The sequence below is a fragment of the Rhinoderma darwinii genome, chromosome 1, assembly GCF_050947455.1.
Source record: "Rhinoderma darwinii isolate aRhiDar2 chromosome 1, aRhiDar2.hap1, whole genome shotgun sequence".
NCBI lineage: Eukaryota > Metazoa > Chordata > Amphibia > Anura > Rhinodermatidae > Rhinoderma > Rhinoderma darwinii.
This window is the reverse complement of record NC_134687.1, coordinates 399,416,689-399,434,143: the sequence shown is the minus strand read 5'-3', so window position 1 is coordinate 399,434,143 and position 17,455 is coordinate 399,416,689. Positions and strand designations below refer to the sequence as shown.

The 17,455-nt window shown below is 42.3% G+C and overlaps 1 protein-coding gene across 3 annotated transcripts in view; it reads left to right on the top strand.

The window, feature by feature from the left end:
* The window catches only part of SHC3 (SHC adaptor protein 3), a 198,925-nt gene that overhangs the window by 169,284 nt on the left and 12,186 nt on the right, over positions 1-17,455 (top strand). For all 3 annotated transcript variants that reach the window (XM_075828847.1, XM_075828846.1, XM_075828848.1), the window contains one exon: positions 15,759-15,855. In XM_075828847.1, coding sequence (XP_075684962.1) covers positions 15,759-15,855 — 97 coding nt within the window. The remainder of the gene's footprint in view (positions 1-15,758; positions 15,856-17,455) is intronic.

Here is a 17,455-nt window from a genome sequence, read left to right as displayed (position 1 = left end):
ATATAGCGGTCGATGAATCCCTCGTAAATTTCTGCACTTCAGGCAATACCTCCCAAACAAAAGGACCCGGTACGGCATAAAATGATACAAGGTGTGTGAGAGCACCACCAGGTACACACCATTTTAAAATTTATGAGGGGAAAGATTCAAAAATGTAACCCCCAGACTGCCCCTCATTTCTTGGTATCAGCGGCAAAATAGTTTGGGACCTGATACACCCTTTAATTGGTCAGGGATATCACCTATACGTGGACAATTATTATAATAGTATTCCCCTCCTAAAGTCCCTTTCGTCCAGATCCACCGTGGCCTGTGGCACCATCCGGAAGAATCAGAAGGGCCTCCCCAAAACCCTGCTGGGGCAGACGTTGCAGAAAGGGGAAAGTAGTGTCGTCTGCAGTGATAATCTGCTCTTTCTTAAATTTAAGGACAAAAGGGATGTACACATATTGTCCACCATTCATAATTCTAGCAGCAGACCTGTTATAGTACATGGATCCAGCACCCCAACCACCAAGCCTACCCTCATCCTGGACTACAATCGCTTCATGGGTGGGGTGGACCTATCCGATCAAGTTATCAAACCATATAGTGCCATGCGTAAGAGCAAAACATGGTACAAAAAGCTGGTCGTCCACCTCACCCAAATTGCATTTTATAATGCGTTTGTGGTGTTCAGGCATGCAGGCAATCGTGAAACCTTCCTGAAATTCCAGGTGAAGGTCATCAAGGCTCTAATATTTGGAAACCCAGAAGGGGAGGGTACTGCAAGTAATGTAAATCGCATTATTCCAGGCCAGTGTTTTCCAACAGAAATACCCCCTACCGAGAAAAAAAGAAGACCCCAAAAACAATGTAGGGTGTGTACAAGAAGAGGGATCAGAAGAGACACCACCTACCAATGTGATACATGCCCCACAAAACCTGGCCTATGCATAAAAGAATGCTTCAAAATTGATCACACCTCATTAGAGTTTTAAATTATTTTTTATTCATCGGTCCCCTTTTTCTTCATATTGGCCATTATAAAGTAATTTCATTTATTTCCCATTTTCTGCCCACAACTAAAAATTCCCACTATACCCCTAGATGAATACCTAACGTGGTGTCGCCTTACAATTGGTCACGCAAAATTAGAATAACTGGTAAAACCTTAAAACAAAACTAAAAATTCTCACTATACCCCTAGATGAATACATTGTAGTTTTTAAATGTTAGCTTTTTTTGTTCTGCCTGTTGTTATAATTATGTCCTGCCATAAAAGGCTGTTATTTTCATTCTTAGTACTTTTTTAGTTTTTGGTGATACGGGCATAGCTCTTTTGATTTGGAGGGTATACGAGCTGTTCCTGATCAGTGCAGTATGGGCTTGTTTACGGTTTTGTGCAACTTGTTCCACCCGATAATACTGCTGGTAAAGCTGACAATAATTTGTGGATTAGTGATCCTTGAGGGCATGGCCAGACGTGGCGGAATTCTTCCGCAACTGTCCGCATCAATGCCGCACAGAATCGTTGCAGATTCTGTTGCGGATCTGCCCAAAATGGGCAATAAATTGATGCGGACTAGCCGCTGCGTATTGAGGTGAAAGTACTTCCCTTCTCTCTATCAGTGCAGGATAGAGAGAAGGGACAGCACTTTCCCTAGTGAAAGTAAACTAATTTGATACTTACCGGCCGTTGTCTTGGTGACGCGTCCCTCTTTCGGCATCCAGCCCGACCTCCCTGGATGACACGGCAGTCCATGTGACTGCTGCAGCCTGTGATTGGCTGCAGCCGTCACTTAGACTGAAACGTCATCCTGGGAAACCGGACTGGAGGAAGAAGCAGGGAGTTCTCGGTAAGTATGAACTGCTATTTTTTTTTACAGGTTGCTGTATATTGTGATCGGTAGTCACTGTCCAGGGTGCTGAAAGAGTTACTGCGGATCGCTTAACTCTTTCAGCACCCTGGACAGTGACTATTTACTGTCGTCGCCTAGCAACGCTCCCGTAATTACGGGTGCACACACGTAGTCATCCGTAATTACGGGTGCACACACGTAGTCACCCGTAATTATGGGTGCACACACGTAGTCACCCGTAATTATGGGTGCACACACGTAGTCACCCGTAATTACGGGAGCCCCATTGACTTCCTCAGTCTGTCTGTAGTCCTAGAAATACATAGGTCCAGCCAGAATGAAGAAATGTCAAGTTAAAAAACCAATATGCTCCGCAGCACACATAACATCTACATTACATCTGCGGACTTCATTGCGGAACTTAGAATCTCCATTGAAGTCAATGGAGAAATTCCACAATGAGTCCGCAAACAGTCCGCCACACCTCCGCAACAACCATTGTATGCTGCGGAAACCAAATTCCGCACCGCAGCCTATGCTCCGCAGTGGAATTGTCCGCAACGTGCAAACGAACCCAACCACAAAGCTGTGGAAGGCAATGGAGAAACGGGTCCGCTGCGGATTTCCGCTGCAGAGTGTCCGCAGCGGAAATTCCAGAGCAATTCCGCTACGTGTGGCCATGCCCTTACTGTATCTATACATACGGTGTTGGACACTGCTCCTTTCTATATTCTGCAGGTTATTGGTTGTTTTGCGCACATTTCAGTTCCTACCTTGCCGGGCAGGGATCTGTTATGGAGTGCCAGCGTCACTTGGCACGTTTGTCCCTCATATAGGGATTGATTGTGCTAATGACACATTGTACAAACAGTCCCTTTAAAAAAAACAATTATATAGCCCAAAGGCTGTCCTTTTATTCTGTGAACATGCTCAGTATTTGTTTCCTCCAGTTTTCAAATATGTTGCCTTTCACTTCAAAGCTGTTTCATATATTTTTAACAATTTTCCCAATCTAACTTACTATATATCAAAGTGAGATGCTGTTCTTAACTCTACGGACTGACACATTTGTTGGTCATATGCTTTTATAGCACGACATAGTTATTTGTACAGGCAAATGCAATGTTTAGGGACAAAAAAGACAAATAACCTAAATAACACCTAAAACTATGCGATTAACATGCTCAAAATACCCCTAGATGAATACCATAGGGGTTCTAGTTTCCAAAATAGGGTCACTTTTGGGTGGTTTCCACTATTTCCACTGTCCAGTGCGTTGCAAACGCGACATGGTACCGAAAATCATTCCAGTAAAATCTGCGCTCCAAAATGCAAATGGTGCTCCTGCACGCTCTGGCGTGGGTCTAAACAGCAGTTTATCACCACATATGGGATATTACCGTAATCCGGAGAAATTGCTTTACAAATGTTGGGGTGCTTTTTCCCCTTTATTCCTTGTAAAAATTAGAAAATTCTATGTTTTTTTCAGAAAAAAAGTAGATTTTCATCTTCACAGACTAATTCCAATAAATTTCGCGAAAAAACTGTGGGGTCAAAATGCTAGTGTAGTTTCCAAAATGGGGTCCCTTTTGGGGGGTTTCCACTGTTTTGGCACCACAAAACCTCTTGAAACCTGACATGGTGCCTAAAATATATTCTAAAAAAAGGAGGCCCCAAAATCCTCTAGGTGCTCTTTTGCTTCTGAGGCCTGTGCTTCAGTCCAGTAGTGCACTAGGGCCACATATGGGATATTTTTTTAAACTTCAGTATCTGAGCAATAAATATTGAGTTGCGTTTCTTGGGTAAAATCTTCTGTGTTACAGAATTTTTTTTATTACAAATGAATTTTGGCAAAATACATGAAATTTATAAATTTCACCTCTAATTTGCTTTAATTCCTGTGAAACGCCTAAAGGGTTAAAATACTTTCTGAATGCTGTTTTCAATACTTTGAGGGGTGCAGTTTTCAAAATAGGGTGATTTATGGGGACTTTCTAATATTTAAAGGCATGGTGTTGCCCTAAAAACATGTATTTTTTTTAAAAATTAAACATTTAGTGTGTGGGTGATTAAACATTGTTCAAATTTTTTTTTTTTTTTTTGGCACGAGCCATGTAATATTATAAATTATTTCTAATTTATAATACTACCCATTTTTGGCCACTAGATGGGGCTGTTCCCAAAATTGCAGCATTGCAACATTGGGTTAAAAGCCCTCGCTCTAGTGAGCTCTCAGCATCCCCCCCTCCTTTATCCTGGCTAGTGCCGGGATAAACGAGGGGTTTGAAAGGTTTAACCTGCTACACTGCGTGTCGCCATTTTTTGAGGTAACCCACAGTGTAGTAGGTTTACATATAGTAGTAAACACACACAAACACTAACATACATTGAAATCTCTTACCTGCTCCTGCCGCCGCGGCTCCCTCTGGCCCGTCCGCTCCGTTTGCTGCCGCTGTTCCATGTGCACAAGTCCGGAAGCCGCGACCGGAAGTAGTAATATTACAGTCCGGCCGCGACTTCCGGTCCACAGGAAAATGGCGCCGGACGGCGCCAATTTCGAATAGGACTGTGTGGGAGCGGCGCATGCGCAGTTCCCACACAGACGCCGTACACGGACGTGAATGGGACGGGAGCCGTTCACAGTCCCTATGGGACTGTGGCTGCCGTACTCCATGTCTGTGTGTGTCGTTAATCGACACACACAGAAATGGAACAAAAAATGGCAGCCCCCATAGGGAAGAAAAAGTGTAAAAATAAGAAAAAGTAAAACACAAACACACAAATGAATAAAAACGTTTTTATTAAAGCACTAACATCTTTAACATATAAAAAAAATTATTTGCCATGACACTGTTCCTTTAAGGCCCTCAAAGCCACTTCAGAACTGAACTGGTCCCTGAAAAAATAGCCTTTTGAAATTTTCTTGAAAATGTGGGAAATTGCTGCGAAAGTTCTGTCTTGTAACGTCCTAGAAAAAGAAATAGGTAAAAGCATTCCAGAGTTATTACCACATAAAGTGACACATGTCAGATTTGGAAAAATGGGCCTGATCCTGAAGGACAAAATGAGCTCAGTCCTGAAGGGGTTAAACTTTGGAAGAGGTATGCAACTTCCGAATTTGTGGGGAAACCTGTGGGGAAACCTGGCAGCAAGTGTTTAATTTTCCTTCAGCACCCCGACAGGGCAAACTAAGCATTACACGGCACCCATTTTAATCAATGGGTTGTGAGTGTAATACAAGACAGGTCCTCCAGAGTGAGGGTATGTTCACACGTGCACGTCCGTTACGGCCGAAATTACGGGGCTGTTTTCAGGAGAAAACAGCCCCGTCATTTCAGCCGTAACGGCATGTGCAGGCGCTTGAACGCCGCGTCCATTACGGACGTAATTGGCGCTGCTTTTCATTGGAGTTAATGAATAACGGCTCCAATTACGTCCCAAGAAGTGACAGGACACTTCTTTGGCGCGGGCGTCTATTTACGCGCCGTCTTTTGACAGCGACGCTTAAATATACGCCTCGTGTGAACAGACAAACGTCAGCCCATTGCTTTCAATGGGCAGATGTTTGTCAACGCATTCAAGCCGTAATTTCGGACGTAATTCCAGGCGTAAAACACCCGAATTACGTTCGTAATTTGGCCATGTGAACATACCCTGATAGACACTCTTTTTAACTGCTCTCCATTCTGACAAAAAGATGAGTATCTTTTTTTACAAACTCCGAATTCCCTAACCCATTTATTTAGAACAGAAAAAATGCACATGAGTAGAATTACAAATTCTTAAGGCAGTGATGGTATTAAATAAAAAAAATACACTCCGAAATCATCAAAATGAGCAGACACTTATTTGACTTCCAATTTGGCTTCCAATCCCACTGACTGAAACTGCCTTGACCAAAGTTAACAAAAATCTCTGTAGGCCTCAGGCCTTATTTGGACGAACGTGTCCGTTTTGCGCGCATAAAAAACGTGTCTTTCCTGCATTGCAGTTCTGTGTGACATCCGTGTACGGTGCGTGTCTGCGTTTTTTACGAGCGTATGTCATCCGTATGTCACGCGTTTTTTACGTCAGCAAAAACAACTGAATAAGGTGTTTTTATTTCATCATTTCTTTAGCAACTGTTGCGTGAAAAACGCATGGCACACGGATGTGCGTCCGTGTGCTGTCCGTGATTTTCACGCACCCATAGACTTCAAAAAACGCACAAGTATAGGACATGAAGTAAGTTTCACACAGCGGACACACACTGCGTGAAAAACACTGAATGTCTGAATGGCCCCATTGAATTGCATAGGTCTGTGTGGCGTGCGTTTTTTTTAACGCACGTAACACGGACGTGAAATACGCTCGTGTGAATAAGGCCTAAAAAAGCACTGCCAGCGAAAATGTTTTGGGACCCCTGTTTGTAGTTGAGGAAGCATAAGGGTATGTTCACAAGCAGAAACAAAAACGGCTGTCAAATACAGAGCTGTTTTCAAGAGAAAACAGCCTCTGATTTTTAGCTATTTTTAAAGCATCAAATGTTTTTTGATGCGTTTTTTGAGCCGTTTTTGGAGCTGTTTTTTATTGACACAATGAAAAACGGCTCTAAAAACGGCCCAATAAGAGACATGCACTTCATTTTACGGTGGCGTTTTTACGCGCCTTTTTTTATATTGAAATCAATAGGAAGATGTTTCGAGGCATTCAGCTTCCATTTGTTTCAGACGTTTTTTGAGGCGTTTACACCTTGAAAAATGCCTGAGAACACAGCGTGTGAACATCGCCTAAACAGTGCTGTGGTTAAATAACTCACTGATGACTTTATCTTGTAGTTTCATCTTCAGTTCCAGCCTGCCGTTCAGTCACATGACCCCTGCTCTGACTAACTGAATCTTACAATGTCTCCTGTGTGGACAGGAAGTTGGTCTCTCTCTTTATTGTTAGTAAAGAGACTCTGTCACCACATTATAAGTGCCCTATCTCCTACATAAGGAGATGGGCGCTATAATGTAGGTGACAGCAGTGTTTATTTAAAAAAAAAACGATCTATTTTCACCACGCTATTAGCGATTTTAGCTTTATGCTAATGAGTTTCTTAATGGACAACTGGGCGTGTTTTACTATTGACCAAGTGGGCGTTGTACAGGGGAGTGTATGACGCTGACCAATCAGTGACCAATCAGCGTCATACACTTCTCTCCATTAATTTAGTCAGCGCATAGGGATCCTTTTAGATCACTATGTGCTGTCTTAGGGCAGATTTACACGAACGTGATTTGTGTCCGTGCAACCCGCGTGAACTTCACGCGGGTCACACGGACCAATGCAAGTCTATGGGGCAGTGCAGAATGTCCGTGATTTTTGCGCAGCGTGAGTCCGCTGCGTAAAACTCACGACAGGTTCTATATTTCTGAGTTTTCCGCGCATCACGCACCCATTGAAGTCAATGGGTGCGTGAAAATCACGCGCACCACACGAAAGCACTTCAGTGGGACGCGCGTTATTCGCGCAACAGCAGTAAAAAAAATAATGTAAACAGAAAAGCACCACGTGCTTCTCTGTTTACAAACATCCAAACGGAGTGTCATTTATGATGGCGGCTGCGTGAAAAGCACGCAGCTGCGCACCATATGAACATGACACACGGAGCTGTTAAGTGCCTTTTGCGCACGCAAAACGCCACGTTTTTTGCGTGCCCAAAACGCACACGCTCGTGTAAATCCGCCATTATACTAACACATTAACGATACTGAAGTGTTTAGACAGTGAATAGACATTCCACTGGATGTCTATTCACAATCCCGACACTTCCTTAATGTTTCTGTGGTAGTTACAGCAGAGCAAGCGTAATCTCGAGAGATCATGCTGTAAATGACAGGTTACAACGAGATCACGCTTCCTCTGCTGTATCTACCACAGAAAGATTAACGAAGTGTCGGGATTGTGAATAGACATCCCATGGAATGTCTATTCACTGTCTAAACACTTCAGTTTTGTTAATGTGTTAGTATAAGACAGCACATAGTGATCTAAAAGGATCCCTATGCGCTGACTAAATGAATGGAGAGAAGTGTATGATGCTGATTGGTCAGCGTCATACACTCCTCTATACAACGCCCACTTGGTCAATAGTAAAACATGCCCAGTTGTCCATTGAGAAACTCATTAGCATAAAGCTAAAATCTCTAATAACGTGGTGAAAATAGATCGTTTTTTAAAATAAAAAGCACTGCTGTCGCCTACATTACAGCGCCAATCTCCTTATGTTGGAGATAGGGCACTTATAATGTGGTGACAGAGCCTCTTTAAGCTCACATACAGTTCACTGTTCACACACAGGAGACGCTGTAATATTCAGTTAGTCAGAACGGGGGTCATGTGACTGAATGGCAGCCCGGAACGGAGGCTGAATTTACAAAATAAAGGGGTTGTCCACACGTAACGGAATTGCTGCAGAAAATTTCTGTAGCAATTCTGTTGAAAATAGCAGACATTCCGCTGCGGCAAAAGCGCACCATTTCCTGCATTTTTGACTGCAGAAAATGGTGCGTATTTTGCTGCGTTTCTCACAGTGTTGGGAGATGGTGATATCTCCTATGAAAAACGCTGTAACTCTGTCCACTTTCCGCAGCAGGAATTGACGTGCTGCGGCCCGAAAAATACGCACCGCAGATCAATTTCTGCTCAGAATATTTACGCAGCGTGTGGATGACATTTGTTGAATCTCACCCACTTTGCTGCTACTGCATTCTGCTGCGTTTTTTTCCGTCCGCAATTTAGGACGGAAAAAACGCAGCAATTCTGCTACATGTGGACGAGCCCAAAGCCATCAGTGTGTTTTCTGGCCTCAGTATCATTTATGCTTCCTCAAAAACAAATTTTTTTTGCTCGGAGTGCTTCTTTAAAGAGGCTCTGTCACTAGTTTATTAATTCCCTAGACTATTTATGCATATGACAACGTATAACAAACTGGTAGTCTAGATAATGAAATAATCCCCTTATAAATTAACCACCAACACTTAACTTCTTTGAATGTGGGGTTGACCCGGGGGTCGGCCACAGCTTTATTAAATTGAATAAATAATTAAATAACATTTTGTTAACCTTATCAAAATATCAAAACTCTAAATGACCTTAACCAAAGGTCAGTGAAAAACCCATATGCCTTCCTATTCCAAGGACATGTAGGTAAATACCCTTCTAAGGCTATGTTCACACGGGGTCTTTTGCCGAGTTTTTTGACGCGGAAACCGCGTCGCAAAACTCGGCAGAAACGGCCCGAGAACGCCTCCCATTGATTTCAATGGGAGGCGTCGGCGTCTTTTTCCCGCGAGCAGTAAAACTGCCTCGCGGGAAAAAGAAGCGACATGCCCTATCTTCGGGCGCTTCCGCCTCCGACCTCCCATTGACTTCAATGGGAGGCAGGAGAAAGCGTGTTTTCTGCCCGCGGCGCTCAATGGCCGCGGGCGAAAAACGGCGCGATCATTGCTATTCACACGGAGTATTTTGGGGGAGGAATATCTGCCTCAAAATTCCGTTTGGAGCTTTGAGGCAGATATTCCTCCCCCAAAATACTCCGTGTGAACATAGCCTAATACCGCCAGCTGTGACAGAAAACAAAACATCATACAACAATATCACATCAGTGCCAGAAATAAAAGAAAATCTCTCCTGTCCATGTTTCATATTTTTTTTTTTGGGAATATGTTCTGGTTTCTTTGCTTTTTTAACACTGTAATGCCTTGCCATGTGTGCAAGTGCCATATATATATATATATATATATATATATATATATATATATATATATATATATATATATATATATTTATTTATTTTTATTATTTATTTGTTTTTGAAGAGAAAGCAAATGCAAAATAAAACAAACAAGAACACAAATAGAGGCGGAAAAGCACAAAACAAAAGCACCATCGCCAGAACCATCCTGATATCAGGCAGGGAGGAAGGGAGGGAAAAAGTTCGGCCAAAAGAGGCTGATGAGGGAGGGGAGGGGAACTATATACTCTCCCTATTACCATAAACCATCCCCCCCCCTACCCTACCCATTCGCCCTCCCCTCCTAGAATAGCTGACTCACTGTTAACATAGGAGGGAGGGAAGACCCCTCCTAAACTACCTCACCATAATTAACCCCTTTACCAGCAACAGTCCCAGGCTCAGCGGCTAATACGCCTGTGAGCCTCCAAGACTGTATGCATATAACAACGTATAACAAACTGGTAGTCTAGATAATTAAATAATCCCCTTATAAATTAACCACCAACACTTAACTTCTTTGAATGTGGGGTTGACCCGGGGTTCGGCCACAGCTTTATTAAATTGAATAAATAATGAAATAACATTTTGTTAACCTTATCAAAATATCACAACTCTAAATGACCTTAACCAAAGGTCAATGAAAAACCTGTATGCCTGCCTATTCCAAGGACATGTAGGTAAATACCCTTCTAATACCACCATAAGGTGACCGTGTAATCCCTTACCTACATGGCTCACCGACCCCCCAACAAAAACAAGACCTGCTCAACCCCATCCTGCAACCCAGACAAGAAAATGTCCTGCCCAATATGAGTCAAATGCACTCTGTCGGGCAACAACAATCCCCTGTTGTCACCCTCCAATTACCAATGGTGAATAACCACTCCCCCATTGGCTCGGACGAACCGAGACACCCTCGTATTTAATAGGCACCTGCCCCTTCCTATGGCATTAACATCCCTGGTGCCATGCCAAAAGGAAGCAAACCTCTCCAAATCTGAATGAATGAGCGAAATTAACTCTCCCAACCAGACCGAACACAAATCATTCCCACCCAAATGCACAAGCCGATGCCGACTGATGTCGACCACTTCTGGCAAAGCCTGCAACCAGCGCAGGCCCCGGAGGCCTTTCCAGTAGACTTCGGTATTTCCAAAGCCCAACGACCGTCCTCCAGGTCGGATGGCAGCGCGGTGCTCCGCCCAGAATACAAATGAGTGCCCAAGAATCCACACCTAGGGCCGGGACCCTAAAACAGATATCGAATTAATGCAGAATAAGATCAGGATGAACATAACCAGCAAAACAATCCGATCGCTCCCGACCAATGCGTCTTACTTCCACATCAGATAACCCCAGCTCACTAGCCATTGTAGCCGCCCTGATTCTGAAAGAATGAGTCCCATACTCCCCTGGGGGTTTACTAACGTGCACTAGTGCCCTCCATGTCTCACCCGGAACCGACCGAAGCGAAACCCAACTACCCCGCCCAAAGACATCCGTCTTAGAGCAACGTATCCATAAACGAACCCCCACGGAGGAAACCACAACATCCTCAAGCAGGAGGCCCCCGGGCAAATCACCCCTATAGGAACCAGCTCAGAAATATGCAGAGCAACGAAAAAACACAGTGAAAAAGGCGCGGAAAATAAAACTGATTCATAAGGGGAAGAATAAACCAACGGTAGAGCTGCAATCAGCTGTTTTAATAAACTCCCTCCTTGAAGCCAATTTTTTCCAACCCTTTAATACTTGTAAAATAAAAAAGGACTTGGTAACATCTGACCAACACCCGCAATTTGGAAAAGAAGGCAATGCCAGCAAGACGCCTTTGAGCCACAATGCCCGACAATATGCACTCATGCAAAGCAGTTAAATACTCATGTGTAACAGTTGTACGCAGCACAGGATCCTCCCCTAAATGTCTATCCCCATCAGCGCTCAACCATTGCTTCCACATATTACCGTAAGTAGCCCAGGTAGAGGGCGCAAGGGATGACATGCTGCATAAATTGACATGCTGCTTATTTAATTTCCTCACCGCTGTGAACATACCCTTATAGTAGCAGCAAGGTGAATGAGATTTAAACAAATCTCATGCACACGCTGCAAAAAAAATCTGCAGTATATGAATGTTTTTGCTGCAGATTTTTTTTGCAGCGTGTGCATGAGATTTGTTTAAATCTCATTCACCTTGCTGCTACTATAAGGGTATGTTCACACAGGGCGAGTACACTGCGTAAAAGCACATAGCGTGTCTGTTAAGAGCGCCGCAGGTAATTCCGGTCGAAGAACTGAACCAAATTGTGTTGCAGTTTTTCGGCAGGAATTTCCACTGTGGAAAACAAAAGGTTTCATATTTACGTAGCCATGGTGACCCTCTGCCTTCCTGCAGCCCTGCCTTTTCGCCGCAAAAATCGCAACATCTGCTATTTGTAGCGGGTTTTACATTGATTTCAATGGGGAAAACCTGCAACAAAAAAGCAACGATTATGCAAATACAATTGACATGCTCCGAATTAAAAAACCGCACCGCAGGTCAATTTCTGAGAGTTTTTTCCGCTTATCATTTATGCAGCGTGTGGATGAGATTTGTTCAAACCTCATCCACTCTGCTGCTACTGTATTATGCTGCGGATTTTCCGCAGCACAATCCGTTGTGGAAAATCCACAGTATTTATGCTACGTGTGAACTTACCCTAATGATGCAGAATTTCCACACAGAATTCCGTTGCAGCGTTTAGCCCCTTAACACATTATCACGTAACTGTGCGTGATAAGCGTTAAAGGGAAGTATGGGGCAGGCTCACAGGCTGAGCTCGCTCCATACTTAACGGGTGACGACTGCAATACAGGCGTCACCTCACTGCAACGGGCGAAATCAAAGATCACTTTAGTATTGCAGTATATACAATAGGATTGCAGTATAAATGCAAGAAAATGGATCAGCACTGTAAGCCACATGGCCGGAGCAAAGCTTCAGAGGAGCGACCTCTGCTCACAATACTAGAAGAAATGGCAAGGAAGCAGCACTAAATAAAAAATATGAAATTTATTTACCAGATATCAATCACCACAGTGCTGCTTCCTTGCCATTTCTTTTAATATTGCAGTATATAGTGCCAGCGATCCAACGATCACTGGTACAAGCCCCCTATTTAAAATAAAGTTAAATTAAGTTTTTTAAATACATAAAAACAAATAAAAAAAAATAAAAGTTCAAAAGTGTAAAAAACAACTAATAACATATCTGGTCCAAAAAAGTCCAAACTATTACAATATAACATTAGTACAACCAACAAAAGGTATAGTAGTGATCACATACCTTACAATATCACAGAAATAGTATTGCTATATAGTTTTACTGGAAGTGATCACATAATCAATGTAAATTGCCTGCATCATATAAAGATTTTTAACCAAACAGAAAGAAGATGCAAAAAATGCAAAGTATAGGGTATCAAAAATAGAAAACAATCTTTATTGATATACATTAAATACATACAAATGTAAAAGATCGTCCAACGGTCCGCGGTTTTACGGACCCAATCGGTTCTATTGGTTGTGGACACCTTTCCGTAGCACTACGGATGGGTGAGCGTGCCGTAGAACCGTGTTGGGAATTATGGAGCATGTCCTATTTTTCGTATTTTACGGGCCATGCTCCTATACTTTGTATGGGAGCACGGCCCAAAAATGCGGCCGGCCGTGCCCGTAATCACAGCCACGATCATGTGCATGGTGCCTAAAGGGTCTATATCACAGTATATGGTGTAGAATATAATCTGTATGCTCAAACACACTGTAATGACTTGGTGATAATAAGTAAACAAGTGTAACATAAGTCGTACAGTGGAAATGATAATAACATTACTTAGAAACAGTAATTAATGATCATATATAAGCATATAAAATGATCAAACAGCAACATACTGACCCATGATGGAAAGGTAATGAGACTGCTGAATGGCGTCCACCCCGACACGCGTTTTGGCGCTCTTGCCTTGTTCTGGGGGTCAGAATTATATATTAGACTATAACATTATTTAACCCGCTGGTTGAACGCCGTACAAAAAATGAAACCGCCAGATTCTTTGTTTTTTGGTCACATCATCTCTCACAAAAAATGAAATAAAAAGTGGTCAAAAAGCCTCCTGTACCCCAAAATGGTACCAGTAGAAACTACAGCTTGCCCCGCAAAAAATAAGCGCTAATACCGCTGAATCGACGGAAAAATAAAAAAAATGATCAGTTTTTTCCGTGTAAAAGTAGTAAAACAGGTAGTAAAAAAATAATAATTCATTTTTACCACACAGTAAACGCTGTAAAAACAAAAAAAAAAGTTTTTTTTACCATTCCACCCCAATTTCCCGATAAATCTACAACTGGTCCTGCAAAATAACAAGCCCTCATACGGCTTTATCAGCGAAAAAATAAAAAAGTTATGGCTTTTGAGACGTGGGGAGGAAAAAACAAAAGTGAATAATGGCTGCGGAGGGAAGGGGTTAAGGTACGTGGGAACTCAGCCTTAGGGCTTATTCAGACGAACGTGATATACGTCCGTGCAACGCGCGTGGTTTTCACACGTCTCGCACGGACCTATATTAGTCTATGGGGCCGTGCAGACAGTCCGTGATTTTTGCGCAGCGTGAGTTTGCTGCTTAAAACTCACGACATGTCCGTTCTTTGTGCAGATTTCGCGCATCACGCACCCATTGAATTCAATGGGTGCGTGAAAATCACGCACACCACACGGAAGCACTTTCGTGGGACGCGCGTGATTCGCGCAACAGCAGTGAAAAGTATGAATGAAAACAGAAAAGCACCACGTGCTTTTCTGTTTACAAACATCCAAACGGAGTGTCATAATGATGGCGGCTGCTCGAAACTCACGCAGCCACGCATCATACGGGGATGACACACTGAGCTGTTAAGTGCATTTTGCGCGCGCAAAACGCTGCGTTTGTTGCGCGCGCAAAACGCACACGCCCGTGTAAATCCGGCCTTATTGAGCAGGCATTTATGGCATATGCAATTGCTCCTTTTTTCAGTTTCAATACAATTACTGCTTTTAACATGTGATCCTACTAAAAGAAGAATTTTTAGATCTGTGCATATACAGGGTGGGCCATTTATATGGATACACCTAAATAAAATGGGAATGGTTGGTGATATTAACTTCCTGTTTGTGGCACATTAGTATATGGGAGGGGGGAAACTTTTCATGCTGGGTGTTGACCATGGCGGCCATTTTGAAGTCGGCCATTTTGTATCCAACTTTAGTTTTTTCAATGGGAAGAGGGTCATGTGACACATCAAACTTATCGAGAATTTCACAAGAAAAACAATGGGCTAATTGCAAGCAATGGGCAGATGTTTGCAGACGTTTTGTAGCCGTCTTTTCAGGCTTAATTAGAGGCGTAAAACGCCTCCATTACGTCTGAAACTAGGTCGTCTGCACATACCCTAACTGCAGTGGGGAAGCAAAAAAACTGCATTGACCTTCCCTGCTCCCTCCGCCTGGTCTCTGTGCAGCCAGCCTCCTGGGATAATGTTTTATCCCATGTGACCGTTGCAGCCTTTCAATGGCGGCAGCAGTCACATGGGACAAAATATAATCCCAGGACAGAGAACCGCATTGGGAGCAATGATGTATTGCTACGGGAGACTAGGGGAGGTGAGTATAATTTTTTATTTTAACGTAGAAATACCTTTATTTCCCCCTTATTTGCAATTTTTGCTTCAAATTCGCAACATGTGCTATTTGTTGCAGATTTTTACTTCCCCATTGAATTCAATGGAGAAAATCTGCAACAAATATTCATTCAACCATTCCATTCCATTCAAACCACAGCATGCCAATTTATGCTGCGGATTGAAAAATCTGCAATTGTCAATTTCTACATGGAAATTATCCGCAGTGTGTCCGGTGTGGATGAGATTTGTTAAATTTACTTTGCTGCTACTGCAATACGCTGAACATTTTCTGCCCGCAAATCTGGATGGAAAATCTGCAGCAATTAAGCTAAGTGTGAACGTAGCCTAACGCTTAAAAAAAGAACTTCACCAATCATTCATTCACCTTTGACCATGTTGACTAATGTTAATGAAAAATGTCCAGAGAACTCACAGGAACTATTTTATTGCTAATTTAGTTTATGACCTCTGTCGGAATAGAACAAACATATTACCAAGGTCGTCATTTGGGTGAAAAATCTAATGAAAACTTTCAACAATCTATAAAAAGGCATGGTAAGATTTTTTTGTTTTTTACAAACCTAGTGCCCTGACAGATGTACAATTACTTACAGCTTTTATTTTATTAGCTTTTCTTATCCAGTGGCAAGTATTTAGTCTTCGTCTGTTTATTTTGTTCTTGATGTTTTTTATAATTATTTATGGGTTTTAAATGTTACTTAAAGAGAATGTATTGATATAATATTATCCCTCCGATAACTAGGTTTTCGTTCCGTTAAATTGTAAATATTACTGCCTGAGCTGAACGATTAAAATAAGTTTATTTAGATAAATCTTTAAAAATGGGCCCTTGAAGCCAAAATAACAGGCTCAATCATATGGTCAGCAGCAGAGACCTAGCCTAAGAGGCAAAGGATACTAACTACCCACAGACCAGTCTCTCCTATTATTATATATAAGCTGAATCCTAATGATTGATTAGTAATAGCGCCGTACCACGCTACACCTTGCGCTATGTTGCGCTAGTCCGGCTCTTAAAGCCACGTATAGTGATGTGGTCAGCAATAGGGTCAAGACCTCCAATGTTCGGTAGCAAGCCCCCTGTTGCAAAATCACTGACCAGTATTCACTAAAAGTTAAATTGTTAGTTGTAATGCTATATCGTTAATCCTACGCGTTTCAGAACCACCGTTACTGGTGGAACATCATCAGGGATTATTAGTGTTAAACGATAATCTTTAATATGGATGCCGGATCGCACGGTTGTGTGCATTAATGAACCTCCCGGCTCATTAATGCACACAACCGTGCGATCCGGCATCCATATTAAAGATTATCGTTTAACACTAATAATCCCTGATGATGTTCCACCAGTAACAGTGGTTCTGAAACGCGTAGGATTAACGATATAGCATTACAACTAACAATTTAACTTTTAGTGAATACTGGTCAGTGATCTTGCAACAGGGGGCTTGCTACCGAACATTGGAGGTCTTGACCCTATTGCTGACCACATCACTATACGTGGCTTTAAGAGCCGGACTAGCGCAACATAGCGCAAGGTGTAGCGTGGTACGGCGCTATTACTAATCAATCATTAGGATTCAGCTTATATATAATAATAGGAGAGACTGGTCTGTGGGTAGTTATCCTTTGCCTCTTAGGCTAGGTCTCTGCTGCTGACCATATGATTGAGCCTGTTATTTTGGCTTCAAGGGCCCATTTTTAAAGATTTAGCTAAATAAACTTATTTTAATCGTTCAGCTCAGGCAGTAATAATTAAAGAGAATGTATCATCATAAAATGACATATTATTTAAATAAGATTTTTATTTTAAAATGCTGTAATTTTTTTTTAAATGATTGCGTTTTTAAAAAAACAACATCTTTTATGTGACTATCCACATACAAAAAAAAATATCTGCTTTTTTCACCTGTCAGTTTTGCTGTATAGTCTAGAATAGTATAGCATCATCTTATTATCTTTAGAGAGTGGGGATTTAGTGACAGCATAAGGCCTCATGCACACAACCGTGTTCGGTCCGTGATATACGGACCGCATGTTGGACGAATTTCCCGGACCGAACACAGTGCAGGGAGCCGGGCTCCTAGCATCATAGTTATGTATGATGCCAGGAGACGTTTTTGGAGCTGTT